General features: G+C 34.3%; 1 protein-coding gene across 1 annotated transcript in view; it reads left to right on the top strand.

Moving 5' to 3' along the window:
• LOC102803547 (nuclear pore membrane glycoprotein 210-like) overlaps positions 1 to 17,217 on the top strand; it is a 49,992-nt gene that overhangs the window by 14,590 nt on the left and 18,185 nt on the right. The window contains exons 16-27 of the mRNA XM_085501535.1: positions 5,530 to 5,704; positions 5,793 to 5,913; positions 6,242 to 6,341; positions 6,622 to 6,814; positions 7,075 to 7,181; positions 7,530 to 7,634; positions 12,259 to 12,360; positions 12,604 to 12,732; positions 13,041 to 13,168; positions 14,580 to 14,718; positions 15,096 to 15,158; positions 16,125 to 16,304. Of these exons, the coding sequence (XP_085357661.1) occupies positions 5,530 to 5,704; positions 5,793 to 5,913; positions 6,242 to 6,341; positions 6,622 to 6,814; positions 7,075 to 7,181; positions 7,530 to 7,634; positions 12,259 to 12,360; positions 12,604 to 12,732; positions 13,041 to 13,168; positions 14,580 to 14,718; positions 15,096 to 15,158; positions 16,125 to 16,304 (1,542 nt within the window). The remainder of the gene's footprint in view (positions 1 to 5,529; positions 5,705 to 5,792; positions 5,914 to 6,241; positions 6,342 to 6,621; positions 6,815 to 7,074; positions 7,182 to 7,529; positions 7,635 to 12,258; positions 12,361 to 12,603; positions 12,733 to 13,040; positions 13,169 to 14,579; positions 14,719 to 15,095; positions 15,159 to 16,124; positions 16,305 to 17,217) is intronic.

Genomic DNA, 17,217 nt, shown 5'->3' with positions numbered 1-17,217 from the left:
ATGTATTGACTCATTGTGTGGTTTACTTGTACATTTCCATACATTCACATTGATGTATTAACTCATTGTGTGGTTTACTCAAACATTTCCATACATTCACATTGATGTATTAACTCATTGTGTGGTTTACTCAAACATTTCCATACATTCACATTGATATATTAACTCATTGTGTGGTTTACTCATACATTTCCATGCATTCACATTGATATATTAACTCATTGTGTGGTTTACTCATACATTTCCATACATTCACATTGATGTATTAACTCATTGTGTGGTTTACTCATACATTTCCATACATTCACATTGATGTATTGACTCATTGTGTGGTTTCCTCAAACATTTCCATACATTCACATTGATGTATTAACTCATTGTGTGGTTTACTCATACATGTCCATGCATTCACATTGAAGTATTAACTCATTGTGTGGTTTCCTCAAACATTTCCATACATTCACATTGATATATTAACTCATTGTGTGGTTTACTCATACATTTCCATGCATTCACATTGATGTATTAACTCATTGTGTGGTTTACTCATACATTTCCATGCATTCACATTGATGTATTAACTCATTGTGTGGTTTCCTCAAACATTTCCATACATTCACATTGATGTATTAACTCATTGTGTGGTTTACTCAAACATTTCCATACATTCACATTGATATATTAACTCATTGTGTGGTTTACTCATACATTTCCATGCATTCACATTGATGTATTAACTCATTGTGTTGTTTACTCATACATTTCCATACATTCACATTGATGTATTAACTCATTGTGTGGTTTACTCAAACATTTCCATACATTCACATTGATATATTAACTCATTGTGTGGTTTACTCATACATTTCCATACATTCACATTGATGTATTAACTCATTGTGTGGTTTACTCATACATTTCCATGCATTCACATTGATATATTAACTCATTGTGTGGTTTACTCATACATTTCCATACATTCACATTGATGTATTAACTCATTGTGTGGTTTACTCATACATTTCCATACATTCACATTGATGTATTGACTCATTGTGTGGTTTCCTCAAACATTTCCATACATTCACATTGATGTATTAACTCATTGTGTGGTTTACTCATACATGTCCATGCATTCACATTGATGTATTAACTCATTGTGTGGTTTACTCATACATTTCCATACATTCACATTGATGTATTGACTCATTGTGTGGTTTACTCATACATTTCCATACATTAACATTGATGTATTGACTCATTGTGTGGTTTACTCATACATTTCCATACATTCACATTGATGTATCGACTCATTGTGTGGTTCACCCAAACATTTCCACACATTCACATTGATGTATTGACTCATTGTGTGGTTTACTCAAACATTTCCATACATTCACATTGATGTATTGACTCATTGTGTGGTTTACTCAAACATTTCCACACATTCACATTGATGTATTGACTCATTGTGTGGTTTACTCAAACGTTTCCACACATTCACATTGATGTATTAACTCATTGTGTGGTTTACTCATACATTTCCATGCATTCACATTGATGTATTGACTCATTGTGTGGTTCACCCAAACATTTCCATACATTCACATTGATGTATTAACTCATTGTGTGGTTTACTCAAACATTTCCATACATTCACATTGATGTATTGACTCATTGTGTGGTTTCCTCAAACATTTCCATACATTCACATTGATGTTTTAACTCATTGTGTGGTTTCCTCAAACATTTCCATACATTCACATTGATGTATTGACTCATTGTGTGGTTCACCCAAACATTTCCATACATTCACATTGATGTATTGACTCATTGTGTGGTTCACCCAAACATTTCCATACATTCACATTGATGTATTAACTCATTTTGTGGGTTTACTCATACATGTCCATGCATTCACATTGATGTATTAACTCATTGTGTGCTTTACTCAAACATTTCCATACATTCACATTGATGTATTAACTCGTTTTGTGGTTTACTCATACATCAATGTATTGACTCATTGTGTGGTTTACTTGTACATTTCCATACATTCACATTGATGTATTAACTCATTGTGTGGTTTACTCAAACATTTCCATACATTCACATTGATGTATTAACTCATTGTGTGGTTTACTCAAACATTTCCATACATTCACATTGATATATTAACTCATTGTGTGGTTTACTCATACATTTCCATACATTCACATTGATGTATTAACTCATTGTGTGGTTTACTCATACATTTCCATGCATTCACATTGATATATTAACTCATTGTGTGGTTTACTCATACATTTCCATACATTCACATTGATGTATTAACTCATTGTGTGGTTTCCTCAAACATTTCCATACATTCACATTGATGTATTAACTCATTGTGTGGTTTACTCATACATGTCCATGCATTCACATTGAAGTATTAACTCATTGTGTGGTTTCCTCAAACATTTCCATACATTCACATTGATATATTAACTCATTGTGTGGTTTACTCATACATTTCCATGCATTCACATTGATGTATTAACTCATTGTGTGGTTTACTCATACATTTCCATGCATTCACATTGATGTATTAACTCATTGTGTGGTTTCCTCAAACATTTCCATACATTCACATTGATGTATTAACTCATTGTGTGGTTTACTCAAACATTTCCATACATTCACATTGATATATTAACTCATTGTGTGGTTTACTCATACATTTCCATGCATTCACATTGATGTATTAACTCATTGTGTTGTTTACTCATACATTTCCATACATTCACATTGATGTATTAACTCAGTGTGTGGTTTACTCAAACATTTCCATACATTCACATTGATATATTAACTCATTGTGTGGTTTACTCATACATTTCCATACATTCACATTGATGTATTAACTCATTGTGTGGTTTACTCATACATTTCCATGCATTCACATTGATATATTAACTCATTGTGTGGTTTACTCATACATTTCCATACATTCACATTGATGTATTAACTCATTGTGTGGTTTACTCATACATTTCCATACATTCACATTGATGTATTGACTCATTGTGTGGTTTCCTCAAACATTTCCATACATTCACATTGATGTATTAACTCATTGTGTGGTTTACTCATACATGTCCATGCATTCACATTGATGTATTAACTCATTGTGTGGTTTACTCATACATTTCCATACATTCACATTGATGTATTGACTCATTGTGTGGTTTACTCATACATTTCCATACATTCACATTGATGTATTGACTCATTGTGTGGTTTACTCATACATTTCCATACATTCACATTGATGTATCGACTCATTGTGTGGTTCACCCAAACATTTCCACACATTCACATTGATGTATTGACTCATTGTGTGGTTTACTCAAACATTTCCATACATTCACATTGATGTATTGACTCATTGTGTGGTTTACTCAAACATTTCCACACATTCACATTGATGTATTGACTCATTGTGTGGTTTACTCAAACGTTTCCACACATTCACATTGATGTATTAACTCATTGTGTGGTTTACTCATACATTTCCATGCATTCACATTGATGTATTGACTCATTGTGTGGTTCACCCAAACATTTCCATACATTCACATTGATGTATTAACTCATTGTGTGGTTTACTCAAACATTTCCATACATTCACATTGATGTATTGACTCATTGTGTGGTTTCCTCAAACATTTCCATACATTCACATTGATGTTTTAACTCATTGTGTGGTTTCCTCAAACATTTCCATACATTCACATTGATGTATTGACTCATTGTGTGGTTCACCCAAACATTTCCATACATTCACATTGATGTATTGACTCATTGTGTGGTTCACCCAAACATTTCCATACATTCACATTGATGTATTAACTCATTTTGTGGGTTTACTCATACATGTCCATGCATTCACATTGATGTATTAACTCATTGTGTGCTTTACTCAAACATTTCCATACATTCACATTGATGTATTAACTCGTTTTGTGGTTTACTCATACATTAATGTATTGACTCATTGTGTGGTTTACTTGTACATTTCCATACATTCACATTGATGTATTAACTCATTGTGTGGTTTACTCAAACATTTCCATACATTCACATTGATGTATTAACTCATTGTGTGGTTTACTCAAACATTTCCATACATTCACATTGATATATTAACTCATTGTGTGGTTTACTCATACATTTCCATACATTCACATTGATGTATTAACTCATTGTGTGGTTTACTCATACATTTCCATGCATTCACATTGATATATTAACTCATTGTGTGGTTTACTCATACATTTCCATACATTCACATTGATGTATTAACTCATTGTGTGGTTTACTCATACATTTCCATACATTCACATTGATGTATTGACTCATTGTGTGGTTTCCTCAAACATTTCCATACATTCACATTGATGTATTAACTCCTTGTGTGGTTTACTCATACATGTCCATGCATTCACATTGATGTATTAACTCATTGTGTGGTTTCTTCAAACATTTCCATACATTCACATTGATATATTAACTCATTGTGTGGTTTACTCATACATTTCCATGCATTCACATTGATGTATTAACTCATTGTGTGGTTTACTCATACATTTCCATGCATTCACATTGATGTATTAACTCATTGTGTGGTTTCCTCAAACATTTCCATACATTCACATTGATGTATTAACTCATTGTGTGGTTTACTCAAACATTTCCATACATTCACATTGATGTATTAACTCATTGTGTGGTTTACTTATACATTTCCATGCATTCACATTGATGTATTAACTCATTGTGTGGTTTACTCAAACATTTCCATACATTCACATTGATGTATTAACTCATTGTGTGGTTTACTCATACATTTCCATGCATTCACATTGATGTATTGACTCATTGTGTGGTTTACTCATACATTTCCATACATTCACATTGATGTATTAACTCATTGTGTTGTTTACTCATACATTTCCATACATTCACATTGATGTATTAACTCATTGTGTGGTTTACTCATACTTGTCCATACATTCACATTGATGTATTAACTCATTGTGTGGTTTACTCATACATTTCCATACATTCACATTGATGTATTAACTCATTGTGTGGTTTACTCATACATTTCCATGCATTCACATTGATGTATTGACTCATTGTGTGGTTTACTCATACATTTCCATACATTCACATTGATGTATTAACTCATTGTGTTGTTTACTCATACATTTCCATACATTCACATTGATGTATTAACTCATTGTGTGGTTTACTCATACTTGTCCATACATTCACATTGATGTATTAACTCATTGTGTGGTTTACTCATACATTTCCATACATTCACATTGATGTATTAACTCATTGTGTGGTTTCCTCAAACATTTCCATACATTCACATTGATATATTAACTCATTGTGTGGTTTACTCATACAATTTCATGCATTCACATTGATGTGACTCTTTGTGTGGTTCACTTGTTCATTTTCATTTTTCTATAGTCATTAGATCCAGAGGAGCTGGCAGTTGTTGCGTTGGGTTCCTCCAAAACATTGGTGTTATCCGGAGGGCCACAACCATGGATTTTGGATCCATCTAGGTATTACCAAAATATTAAAATAGTGGAGGATAGCGGTATGTTAAAATTGACGCATCTCAAAGGTTATGGACCAACAAGTAAGTAACATTATTGGTCATCTTAGACACGATGGATCATTTGATGTTTTAGGAAGTTTTTTTAATATGCTTATTTTCTTTTTTTCAGAGAACTATCATTTATTTCATGCAGTATGTTTAGATTTTGGTGAAAAGATGCTGAAAGTGATAGTGGGTAACAACCCTACATCAAAAAACCATTTCCCTGCCACTACCAATACAACAATAAGGTGTAGTTAGATGTTTCTTCCTTTTTCTATCAATTTGTCGTATTGAGAAAAGACAGTGTCTACAAATATATATATATATATATATATATATATATATATATTTGCGTATTTGCATTGTTCTTTATTTTCTTGTTGTACAATCATGAATTAATTAAATGTGATTGTTCAAAATTTATGTATAGTTTCAGTTTTTGTAATTTTTTCACAAATTTGACAGAATTGATCATACAAGCAGATAATTTGTTTTGATACAATTATTTAACAATAAGCAATAATTTCTCAAGTATCCAATGCAAATGTTTCCATGTGTGTTTTTTTATGATTCTAGGATATCCTGTGCTAAACCAACAAGTTTACATTTAATACCAGTCATTAAACAACCAGTATTAGAGAAACCATGTCCTATTACACCTGATTCTCACAGCCAGGTAAAGTGTACATTAATTTGAACACTAAAATGTGCAGTAGCCATGGTTTTTCACTGGCGACAGCTCAGGTCACCAATTCTTTTTTAACATTCACAGTATAAATTCATTTCTGGGTGAATTGTGATATGCAGATTGTGATGTTATTGCAGTTCATATGGTTGCTGTTGCCAACACTGCTGTGGAGAAATGTTTTTTTGTTTATTTCTATGACAACCAGCACCCTAACCATGATGTCACCACTATAAATTATATCAACCACAGAACAATTCTTCATTTCCAGATTCCCGTTCACCACTCTCAAAATCTAGAAATCATTGTGGTTGTAGCCGACAATAACGGTCATAATTTTGATAATTTTTCATCACTGATTGTTACCTGGGAAACAAGTGATAAATCATTGGCAGGTTTTGTTGATCCTGTTACCTTAGTTACAGATGAAGATGGAGACTATCCCGGTAGCAAAAGTCTTCGAGGTAGGAATTCTGTTGATAAACTTAGTTGAGAATGGAGGACATGTGTTTCTATGGTGAAAACATTGTGTTAAGCCAGTGTTCCTATTCTATTATATTATATTATCAAAAGAGAGTTTCAATTTCTTCTCATTATTGTATCACAGTATAATACTTGTCTCCTCCACAGTGTCAAGTAAAGCTATATTCTCATTCATTTTTCTGTGCACCCAATGAATTGTGGGTAATTCCATGAAACTAATCATCTTGTGTTATTTTCCAAGCTGTACAGAATGCTGTGTTAACTGCAAAACTGGGTCTTGTTAGTGTCACTGCCACTATTGTGGGCTATGATACCAAGTTACTCAGAGCACGCTCAATTAATCTGGCAGTGAGTATTATTTAAAACTTAATAATCCAATAATAAAAATAATTGTTGATACCTGCAAGGTTTTATTTTAAATATACCAGAATATTAAATCTATTTCCAGTCCCACAAATAATGATGATGATGCATCCAACATTTCCAAGTCCATTATGCAATTGAATATTAAATGAACTTGTTAGTACATTTTCAGTTCCGAAAACTCCATAGGCTTGAGTTCATGTTCTTATTCATTCAAAATGTCTGCACTTTCAATATGTTTAGAGATAAGAGTGTTTTTGCATTTCACCTCAAAATGCATATTTTTATTTGTGACAGTGAATGTATGTGTAACCACATCATTTTGTTATTCAGCCAAAGATAATACCAACAATCAGCAAGTCACTAGAGTTGATACTGGTAAAAGATGCACTGATTACACCAAGTACAATCTCTATTTTTAACCATCCATCTAGTATGGTAAGTGGGATGCTTTTTATAGGAAGATTGTATCAGTATCCACTAATGCTAGCTGAGTGGAACTGTAAGGAATGTTGCATATACAGTACATTATATTATTATACAAATGTTCACCCCAACAGAGGTGGACATACAGTTTTAGCGACCCGAAGAGCTCATTGTCAACAGAGGTGAAGCCAAGGTTTACAATGAACTCTGAGGGTCTCTAAAACTGTATGTCCAGCGCTGTTGGGGTGTTCATTTGTATTATTATACCAACTAAATCTTAAAACAGAATTTGTGGCACTCATGTTACTCATTACATGTAGAACACTGAAACAAGCTTCACACGGAGCAGCACACGGATTGAGTATAGGTTTCTGTCAACACCATTCTCAAAACTGTACATAATATACTGTCAAAACACACACAATATGTAACAAAATCAAACAAAATGATGCCGTCACATGACAAAGCCCACGACTCTCAAAGCGCGTAACTGAGCGCGCTGGCAAATGCCTGACAAGCTTGACTAAAAATCACACGAAATCGCTACAAAATCCTAGTTTTTCTCTCCAATAAGATAGTCATATAGTGAACGTAAAATATTGCTGCGTATCTTGTTCCCCTGACAAGTTATTGACGTAAATCAGGTAAATTGAGGAGGAAGGTACCCGGATGAAGGTTAACATACAATTATGGCAAGAAGTAGACATACAAAAATGTCAACCTCTAATACAATAATCTGATTGGCTGTCATGGTCATGAGATATAATAATACTAAATGTTTGTGGAATTTAATGCTCTATGATAACCAGATATTGGTTACCGTATTTGTCTTCAGTTAAGCGCCACCTTCAATTAGGCGCCAGTGCCACAAAAACTTTGTATTTTACACCTCAATTAAGCGCCAGACAAAGTTGAAATTTTGGCACGTAATGATCGTGAATTGGGCGCCGGCGGATCGACTACCGGTTACCGGTTCGTAGCGATGGACGCGATCGCGGAAGTCCCTCGCTGTTACTGTTCGAATGACTTTTATGTAAAAAAAAATTGGTTTTGTTTCTAACAATTTTTAAGAAATCGGTCTATAATCTCTTGAAACATGTCTTTTTAGTCTACTGTAGAAAATATCAGCGTGGTTTTTAATTTCGCAGTAAGTCCATAAAAACGACGCGAAAATGTTTTGTTTCAAATGCGCTGTTGTCACAGTAAACAGTGTTAAATTATTCTTTAAATGCTCAGTTTACTTTCCAAAAATAACTAATTTCTTGATTTGAAAAAAAAATCATGCCGTTTTTCCCACCAAAATCAAAGCCAAAATATCGCAAACATCGGCAATACACTTCCGCATTGCGTTCATACATTATTTAAATGAGCTATGGTAATTTGATCACGTTGGCATCAACCAGCATTTTGATTGGTTAATTAACGGACTTGACCTATCAGGTCAAAAAACGCGTTCCAGGTCAAGTCCTAGACAGGAAGCATGGCAGACATCGAATCGCGCCGAGCGTTTACATGCGACCAGAATCATTCGCTTACGATGAAATTAAGTTGAATTTTACTTGCATTTTATTTTTTGTACGTTATTATAACTACTACTGAGTAATAATCGTAACCGTGGAATGCAGCATGACCGGATTTTGCTACCGTGATCATTGACTACTAAGCGTTGAATTTGTGTTTGTTTTATTTTTCTGTTGATTGTACGGCAAACTGTGAATGTTTTCTAAAGAATGATATTTTTTGTATAACTTTCTAAACTGTCTGAAAACGGGTCATTTACTCAGTATTTAAAATAAAGGCTACAGTGACTAAGCGTCAGACTGTAATGTAAAATATTGTCAATAATCTATCACCAGAATGGAGCAAAAACAATGGCTTGTAACACAGTTACCGGTACTAGAACTTGAAGTGCTTGAAATAAGCGCCATTTGAAACAAAGTTGCTCAAATTTAACCACAAATAAGCGCCACCGTGACATGAAAGTGTAACAAAGTGGCGCCTAATTGAAGACAAATACGGTACTCTATAACTTTTGACTGACAGCAAACTGTTAAATGTTAGCGATTCAATCACTGGGTTGTTCTAGATTATATTGAATATAGTGTGTGACTCCTTCATAACTGTTTATAGTGTAGTGTAGTGTAGTGTAGTGTAAACAAAGGAAAGGTATAGTAAGGGGAAGATTTTGGCGTTGTTGGCGTGACTTGTGGGTGCAATAACTCAAGTAATTTTTACACGATCGGTTTCAAATTTATATATGGTATAAACAAACATGCAACGATGGCCATTTTGATGTTGGTGCATTGTGCTTGCATAATTAATCAGAGATGGCTACTGATTGGTTCTTGCTTGTGGGTGCTATAACTCAAGTAATTTTTACTCGATCGGTTTCAAATTTATAGATGTTATAAACAAAGGTATAATGATAACCAAGTTCATTATTGGTGCACTTTACATGCATATTGATGAGATATGGAGTAATTATTTTTTTTAGTTAAAACGTAATTGTGTTGTGAAAGTTTTTTTTAGTTGAAGAGAAGTAATTTTAATGTTTTGAAATCAGGATTTAACGAGAAAATCCATGGTGTAATAGTTGTTTTGAAATCCTTTGGAATTTTCCATTGTTGTGTGATTACGTATACATTTCATCTTATTGGAACCAGTGCCATCTTAAGTTCATTATAGAAAAATGACTGTTTTTACTCTAGTTAATATTTGACCTTGTGTGAAGTCACTGTATGGTAATTAGATCTGTTGAAAGTTTGTCAATTTATACTGTGAGCAGTAATCTTGTCAAATAGCTGCATTGGGTAGTACAACTACAGTGCCCTCTATCTTGTGGTACAACTATGTACAGCTATGTGTGTCATTTCATTTCCATTGTGTGTGACTTGAGTATGTTTTTCCATCTTATTATAATCAGGGCCATCTGGAGTTCATTATAAGAAAATGCCTTCTATTTATACTTTAATTAACATTTGATCTTTGTGAGGAGTCATTGTATGGTAATTAGATCTGGTCAACAACTCCTGGTCAGTTTTACTGTGAGCTTGGTACTGTCGTCAGTACAAACACATTCTTTTAGTTTACTTAGTTTGTTAAACATTATAAGATGATATTCTACTGTAAGCAGTTGTACTCGGTACTAGTCCTCATTGTTCAGTGAGTTATGAACTAAGTGCAATAAGTTTTGTAAAGTTGCTACTGTACAATGGGTTATATATGATAAGTTAGCATATATAGTACATAGTTGTTATTGTTTATTAAGCAGTATTTGCTAATATTAAGTAACATGTAACTTTGCACAATTATACAAGTGTCATTCCAATATAATAATTATTCAGAATGCCTAAACTTAAGAAAAAGAGTTTTAGAATAAAACGTGAACAAAATCGTAAATACATGCTGAAATAAGAGCCTGCGAGTCACAGCCTCAACAGTACAGTAAACAAAAAAACCTTGAAGAAATAGTGAAATATTTACCCAGTCAGCTAATCATGTAGAATGTTGTTACCCATAAAGTTGATAATTTTATGGACCAAGTAATACACAAACTTGACAGACTAACAAATCAAATAGAAATATCTTTAAATGTAATGCAATTACTAAATCAGTTTCACCTGTATCAAAAGAATATTGTGAGTACTGATTGGTTAGATTGTATAAATGGACTCCCTGGTGCTGGGTTACAAAACCTTGGACATGTTATCAAAATGTTATATACAAGTACTAGCATTTGCAAGCTACATTCATACCAAATCAAAAACCCATCAATGGCGAAAAAATAAAACACCATATTGTTTGTCATGTGAACGAGAATCATTTATAATCCACATGTATTTGGGTATCAACAGTTTTAAATAGTGCAGCATGGTTACAGAAGTACATTGAAAGTACTGAACTATTTAATCCTGTTATGGAAAATGATGCCCATGAGTTTCTTGTGAATATATTTGATATATTAAAACAATATGACATAAACAATAATAATATGCCAGTAAATACTTAACAAAATATATTCATTGGTAAACTGTAACCTCAATATAATGCACACCATTATAATGAATTTCCTGATATAATGAACACATAGCATGTCTCCCGCTCACAACAAACCCAATGTATTATGTGCTTCATTATAGTGAACATTTCACTATAACAAACTAATTGTATGTCCCCCAACGAGTTCGTTGTAACGAGGCTACAGTGTATCTATAATAACACATATAAATCAAAACACTGTGCATATCAGAATGCCAGACTGTTTACTGTTTTACAACTTCCTATCACATATTCTAGTAATAGTGAACCATTTCCTATTTCACATTACCTTAATGATTATTTTAGCTATTCTGGAGTAAAATGAAATCAACAAAATCGATGGAAGCAGAACATCACAAAATCACCCCCCTCCCATGTATACCTTAGTTAGATCATTGGTAATAAGAAATGAAAATTATGTTATAAAATGTCACTATTTCAATTCTTGGTCTCAACTTAACCAGATGTACCAACTATTCACTTGCTGGCAAGGTTTCAATAGTTTTGCTATGTTTGCGTGCTGATTGAAATTTCAGAGTAGCCTTTCTTAGTTTCTATTAAATAATAAACCCATTACACATTGTGCTTTTATTAACAGGTTAGCTTGATAGTAAGTGGTGGATCTGGATATTTTTATATTGAATCAAGTCAACAGAATATTGCACAAATCAAATACCTGGAGAAAAAAAAAGAAATTCAGGTTGGTATTTAGTAAATAATGTATATTTTTTTTGTTTTAAATTAAGTATTATAGTTCTTGTATGTAAATTAGTTTATTTGAAGGCCTAAAGTATGAAAGTGTCTTCATTGTCTGCACATGTTTTCATTTGATCTTTTTCTGTATTATGATTATGTCAGTTCTAATTTTCTCATAATTGTGACAAATTATTTTCTTTCTTCCCAGCATACTCATGATAATGTATTTATTATTTGAATTTTCCAGGTGACTCCACAATTTGATGGATCAGTGGTGATCACAGCGAATGACTTGTGTCTTTACTCACCAACACATGCTGTATCACATGTCTATATATCTGGAGTAAATCTCATTGAAGTCAGGGTAGTTGACAAGGTATGCATATAATACTCCCAGTGTAAGCTGTATCACATGTATCTGTCACAAAGTATGCATGATAAGAGTACAGTACGTATGCTGATTAACCTACTATGCCAAAGAGCATGCTTTACAATATTATTGATGTACACCTTTGCAAGCTTCCAGTCGTAATTAAGCGAGATATCTCAAAATTGCGCTCAGTCCTCTATTGTGAAATTGTGAGTTTTTTTTATGGCATTTTATAATTTCATTGTTGCAGGTAGTGTTTGATAAAGGACAATTACCCAAATATTACCTAATTTACATAATATTTCTCATGACAGGTTGAAATCAACAAAGACATCACTGCCAGTGTTAGGGTATTGGATTCTAAGAATAAACCATTACAGCAACGTTACTTTGAACTGATGGGTTTAAAACCTCATCCATCCTCCAATATCATTACTGTTAGGTAAGCTAAATTTATACACTATAGGCATCATGTGATCGTGACTATGGTCAGTGTTTTCCATGTGATCGTTGCTATGGTCAGTGTTTTTCTTGTGATCTTTGCTATGGTCAGTGTTTTCCATGTGACAGTTGCTATGGTCAGTGTTTTCCATGTGACAGTTGCTATGGTCAGTGTTTTCCATGTGACAGTTGCTATGGTCAGTGTTTTCCATGTGACAGTTGCTATGGTCAGTGTTTTCCATGTGATCGTTGCTATGGTCAGTGTTTTCCATGTGATCGTTGCTATGGTCAGTGTTTTCCATGTGATCGTTGCTATGGTCAGTGTTTTCCATGTGATCGTTGCTATGGTCAGTGTTTTCCATGTGATCGTTGCTATGGTCATTGTTTTCCATGTGATCGTTGCTATGGTCAGTGTTTTCCATGTGATCGTTGCTATGGTCAGTGTTTTCCATGTGATCGTTGCTATGGTCAGTGTTTTCCATGTGATCATTGCTATGGTCAGTGTTTTCCATGTGATCGTTGCTATGGTCAGTGTTTTCCATGTGATCATTGCTATAGTCAGTGTTTTCCATGTGATCGTTGCTATGGTCAGTGTTTCCCATGTGATCGTTGCTATGGTCAGTGTTTTCCATGTGATCGTTGCTATGGTCAGTGTTTTCCATGTGATCGTTGCTATGGTCAGTGTTTCCCATGTGATCGTTGCTATGGTTAATGTTTTCCATGTGATCGTTGCTATGGTCAGTGTTTTTCATGTGATTGTTGCGATAGTCAGTTATTTCCATGTCGTTGTTGTTTGGTCAGTGATTGTTGCTATCCAATAATTGGACTTAACAAGAAAATATTTGATTTACTCAATCATCGGATGAATAATATAAATTATAATATAATTTTTTACCTCCGCTGTCGACTTTGTTGAGCGGAGCTTATCATACGAGTGATTGTCCATCGCCGTCCGTGTCAATTTTTAGCTTCGCTGTTGACTTTGTCGAGCGAAGCTTATCATATGAGAGATTGTCCGTCGTCTGTCGTCGTCCGTGTCAGCTTTTTGCTTTTTGACTTTTCTTGAAATCTACAATTCTTATTGCTTTGATACTTGGGCAGACCTCTCTTAGATTTGTTTATTTTGTGATGATATCTTCAATTCTCTAATTTTAATGAATTTATATTGGACATTTTAGGTAAAAAGTCCAATTGCTTTGATACTATACATATTGTTCATTTTCTAATGATATCTATTAATGGTATCGCCAGCAACGGAGTTATCTCGGCAGACAGACAGGCTGCTTGTTAATGGTTGAATTATTAGATGTTTTTAATCATCAGTGGCAACATTATTTTTGATTTGATGATGTTAAGGAAGTTAATTTCACATGGTATGAACTTTTCAATTTTATTTACTCCTTCTCATTCAGACATGATACTGAACACAGTTATGATGAATTCACTGCTTACTATATTATTCATGGCATGTCTCTTGGAAGAACTAGTCTCTCTTTTGTTGCAAGTCTTAAAAATGGACAAACTGTGTCAAGCCGACCAAAAGACATACAGGTATTATATTTTTTTTAATTTTGGAATCTGATATATTCTTATTACAAATTTTGTGAATAATGTTTATAGCTGGAAATTTGTTTTGCTGCCAAGCTGTCTAATTACAACATGGTAATCTGTATTACTATCATGGTACAACATGGTAGTCTGTATTACTATCATGGTACAACATGGCAGTTTGTGTTACTATCATGGTACAACATGGCAGTCTGTATTTCTATCATGGTACAACATAGCAGTCTGTATTACTATCATGGTACAACATGGCAGTCTGTATTACTACCATGGTACAACATGGCAGTCCAATACTATCATGATTACAGCATGTGGCAGTCAGCTGTTGATAACAACATGGTTGTTTTCTACATTATTCATAGGTTTTTCCATCCTTGCGACTCAATCCTCGGAATGTTACTCTTATTATTGGTGCAGTGTTTCAGGTAAGAAATGTTACATATCTGACACTTGTATACTTAGTTCTCAATTACCCAGTAATTCCATCAAACTAGTTCATGTCAAATTGTGTTGATTGAAGTAAAAACATATTTATAAGTTACACTGGTTCTGATTAACTAACATATCCATATTATCTGCATCTTAAATCCTAATTAGCTAACATATCCACATTAGCTGCATCTTAAATCCTGATTAGCTAACATATCCACATTAGCTGCATCTCAAATGCTGATTAGCTAACATATCCATCCACATTAACTGCATCTTAAATCCTGATTAGCTAACATATCCACATTAGCTGCATCTTAAATCCTGATTAGCTAACATATCCACATTAGCTGCATCTTAAATCCTGATTAGCTAACATATCCACATTAGCTGCATCTCAAATGCTGATTAGCTAACATATCCATCCACATTAACTGCATCTTAAATCCTGATTAGCTAACATATCCACATTAGCTGCATCTTAAATCCTGATTAGCTAACATATCCACATTAGCTGCATCTTAAATCCTTAGCTAACATATCCACATTAGCTGCATCTTATATCCTGATTAGCTAACATATCCACATTAGCTGCATCTTAAATCCTGATTAGCTAACATATCCACATTAGCTGCATCTTAAATCCTGATTAGCTAACATATCCACATTAGCTGCATCTTAAATCCTGATTAGCTAACATATCCATCCACATTATCTGCATCTCAAATGCTGATTAGCTAACATATCCATCGACATTATCTGCATCTCAAAAGCTGATTAGCTAACATATCCACATTATCTGCATCTTGAATCCTGATTAGCTATCTGCATTAGCTAGGTACAGAAAACACATTATACAGTATACTTATTATCAGTTTCTTTTCATGTGTTCAATGAGAAATATTAGATCGCAACCATTTTGTTTAAAGCTGTGTATGTTATTGTCAATTTGCATACTTTAGGTTCATAGTTTTGGAGGGCCACAACCCCAGTCTCACATAGAATACAGCATAGATGACAAGAACATTGCCAATATTAATGGAAGTGGTTTGATTGAAGCACTGTCATTGGGGCATACAAGAATCAATGGTAAAGCACAGGGATTTGACACAGAGACTGGTGAGACAGTTGTGTACTCACAGGTATGTGGACAAAGAGATTGGTGAGACAGTTGTGTACTCACAGGTATGTGGACAAAGATTGGTGAGACAGTTGTGTACTCACAGGTATGTGGACAAAGATTGGTGAGACAGTTGTGCACTCACTGGTATGTGGACATAGAGATTGGTGAGACAGTCGTCTACTCACAGGTATGTGGACAAAGATTGGTGAGACCGTTGTGTACTCACAGGTATGTGGACAAAGATTGGTGAGACCGTTGTGTACTCACAGGTATGTGGACAAAGAGATTGGTGAGACAGTTGTGTACTCACAGGTATGTGGACAAAGATTGGTGAGACAGTTGTGTACTCCCAGGTATGTGGACAAAGTGATTGGTGAGACAGTTGTGTACTCACAGGTATGTGGACAAAGAGATTGGTGAGACAGTTGTGTACTCACAGGTATGTGGACAAAGAGATTGATGAGACAGTTGTGTACTCACAGGTATGTGGACAAAGAGATTGATGAGACAGTTGTGTACTCACAGGTATGTGGACAAAAAGATTGGTGAGACAGTTGTGTACTCACAGGTATGTGGACAAAGAGATTGGTAAGACAGTTGTGTACTCACAGGTATGTGGACAAAGATTGGTGAGACAGTTGTGTACTCACAGGTATGTGGACAAAGATTGGTGAGACAGTTGTGTACTCACAGGTATGTGGACATAGAGACTGGTGAGACAGTTGTGTACTCACAGGTATGTGGACAACAAGATTGGTGAGACAGTTGTGTACTCACAGGTATGTGGACAACGAGATTGATGAGACAGTTGTGTACTCACAGGTATGTGGACAAAGAGATTGGTAAGACAGTTGTGTACTCACAGGTATATGGACAAAGATTGGTGAGACAGTTGTGTACTCACAGGTATGTGGACAAAGAGATTGGTGAGA

Source organism: Saccoglossus kowalevskii, chromosome 7, assembly GCF_978046115.1.
Source record: "Saccoglossus kowalevskii chromosome 7, keSacKowa6.1, whole genome shotgun sequence".
NCBI classification, from domain to species: Eukaryota; Metazoa; Hemichordata; class Enteropneusta; family Harrimaniidae; genus Saccoglossus; species Saccoglossus kowalevskii.
This window is presented reverse-complemented; position numbering and strand designations above follow the sequence as displayed.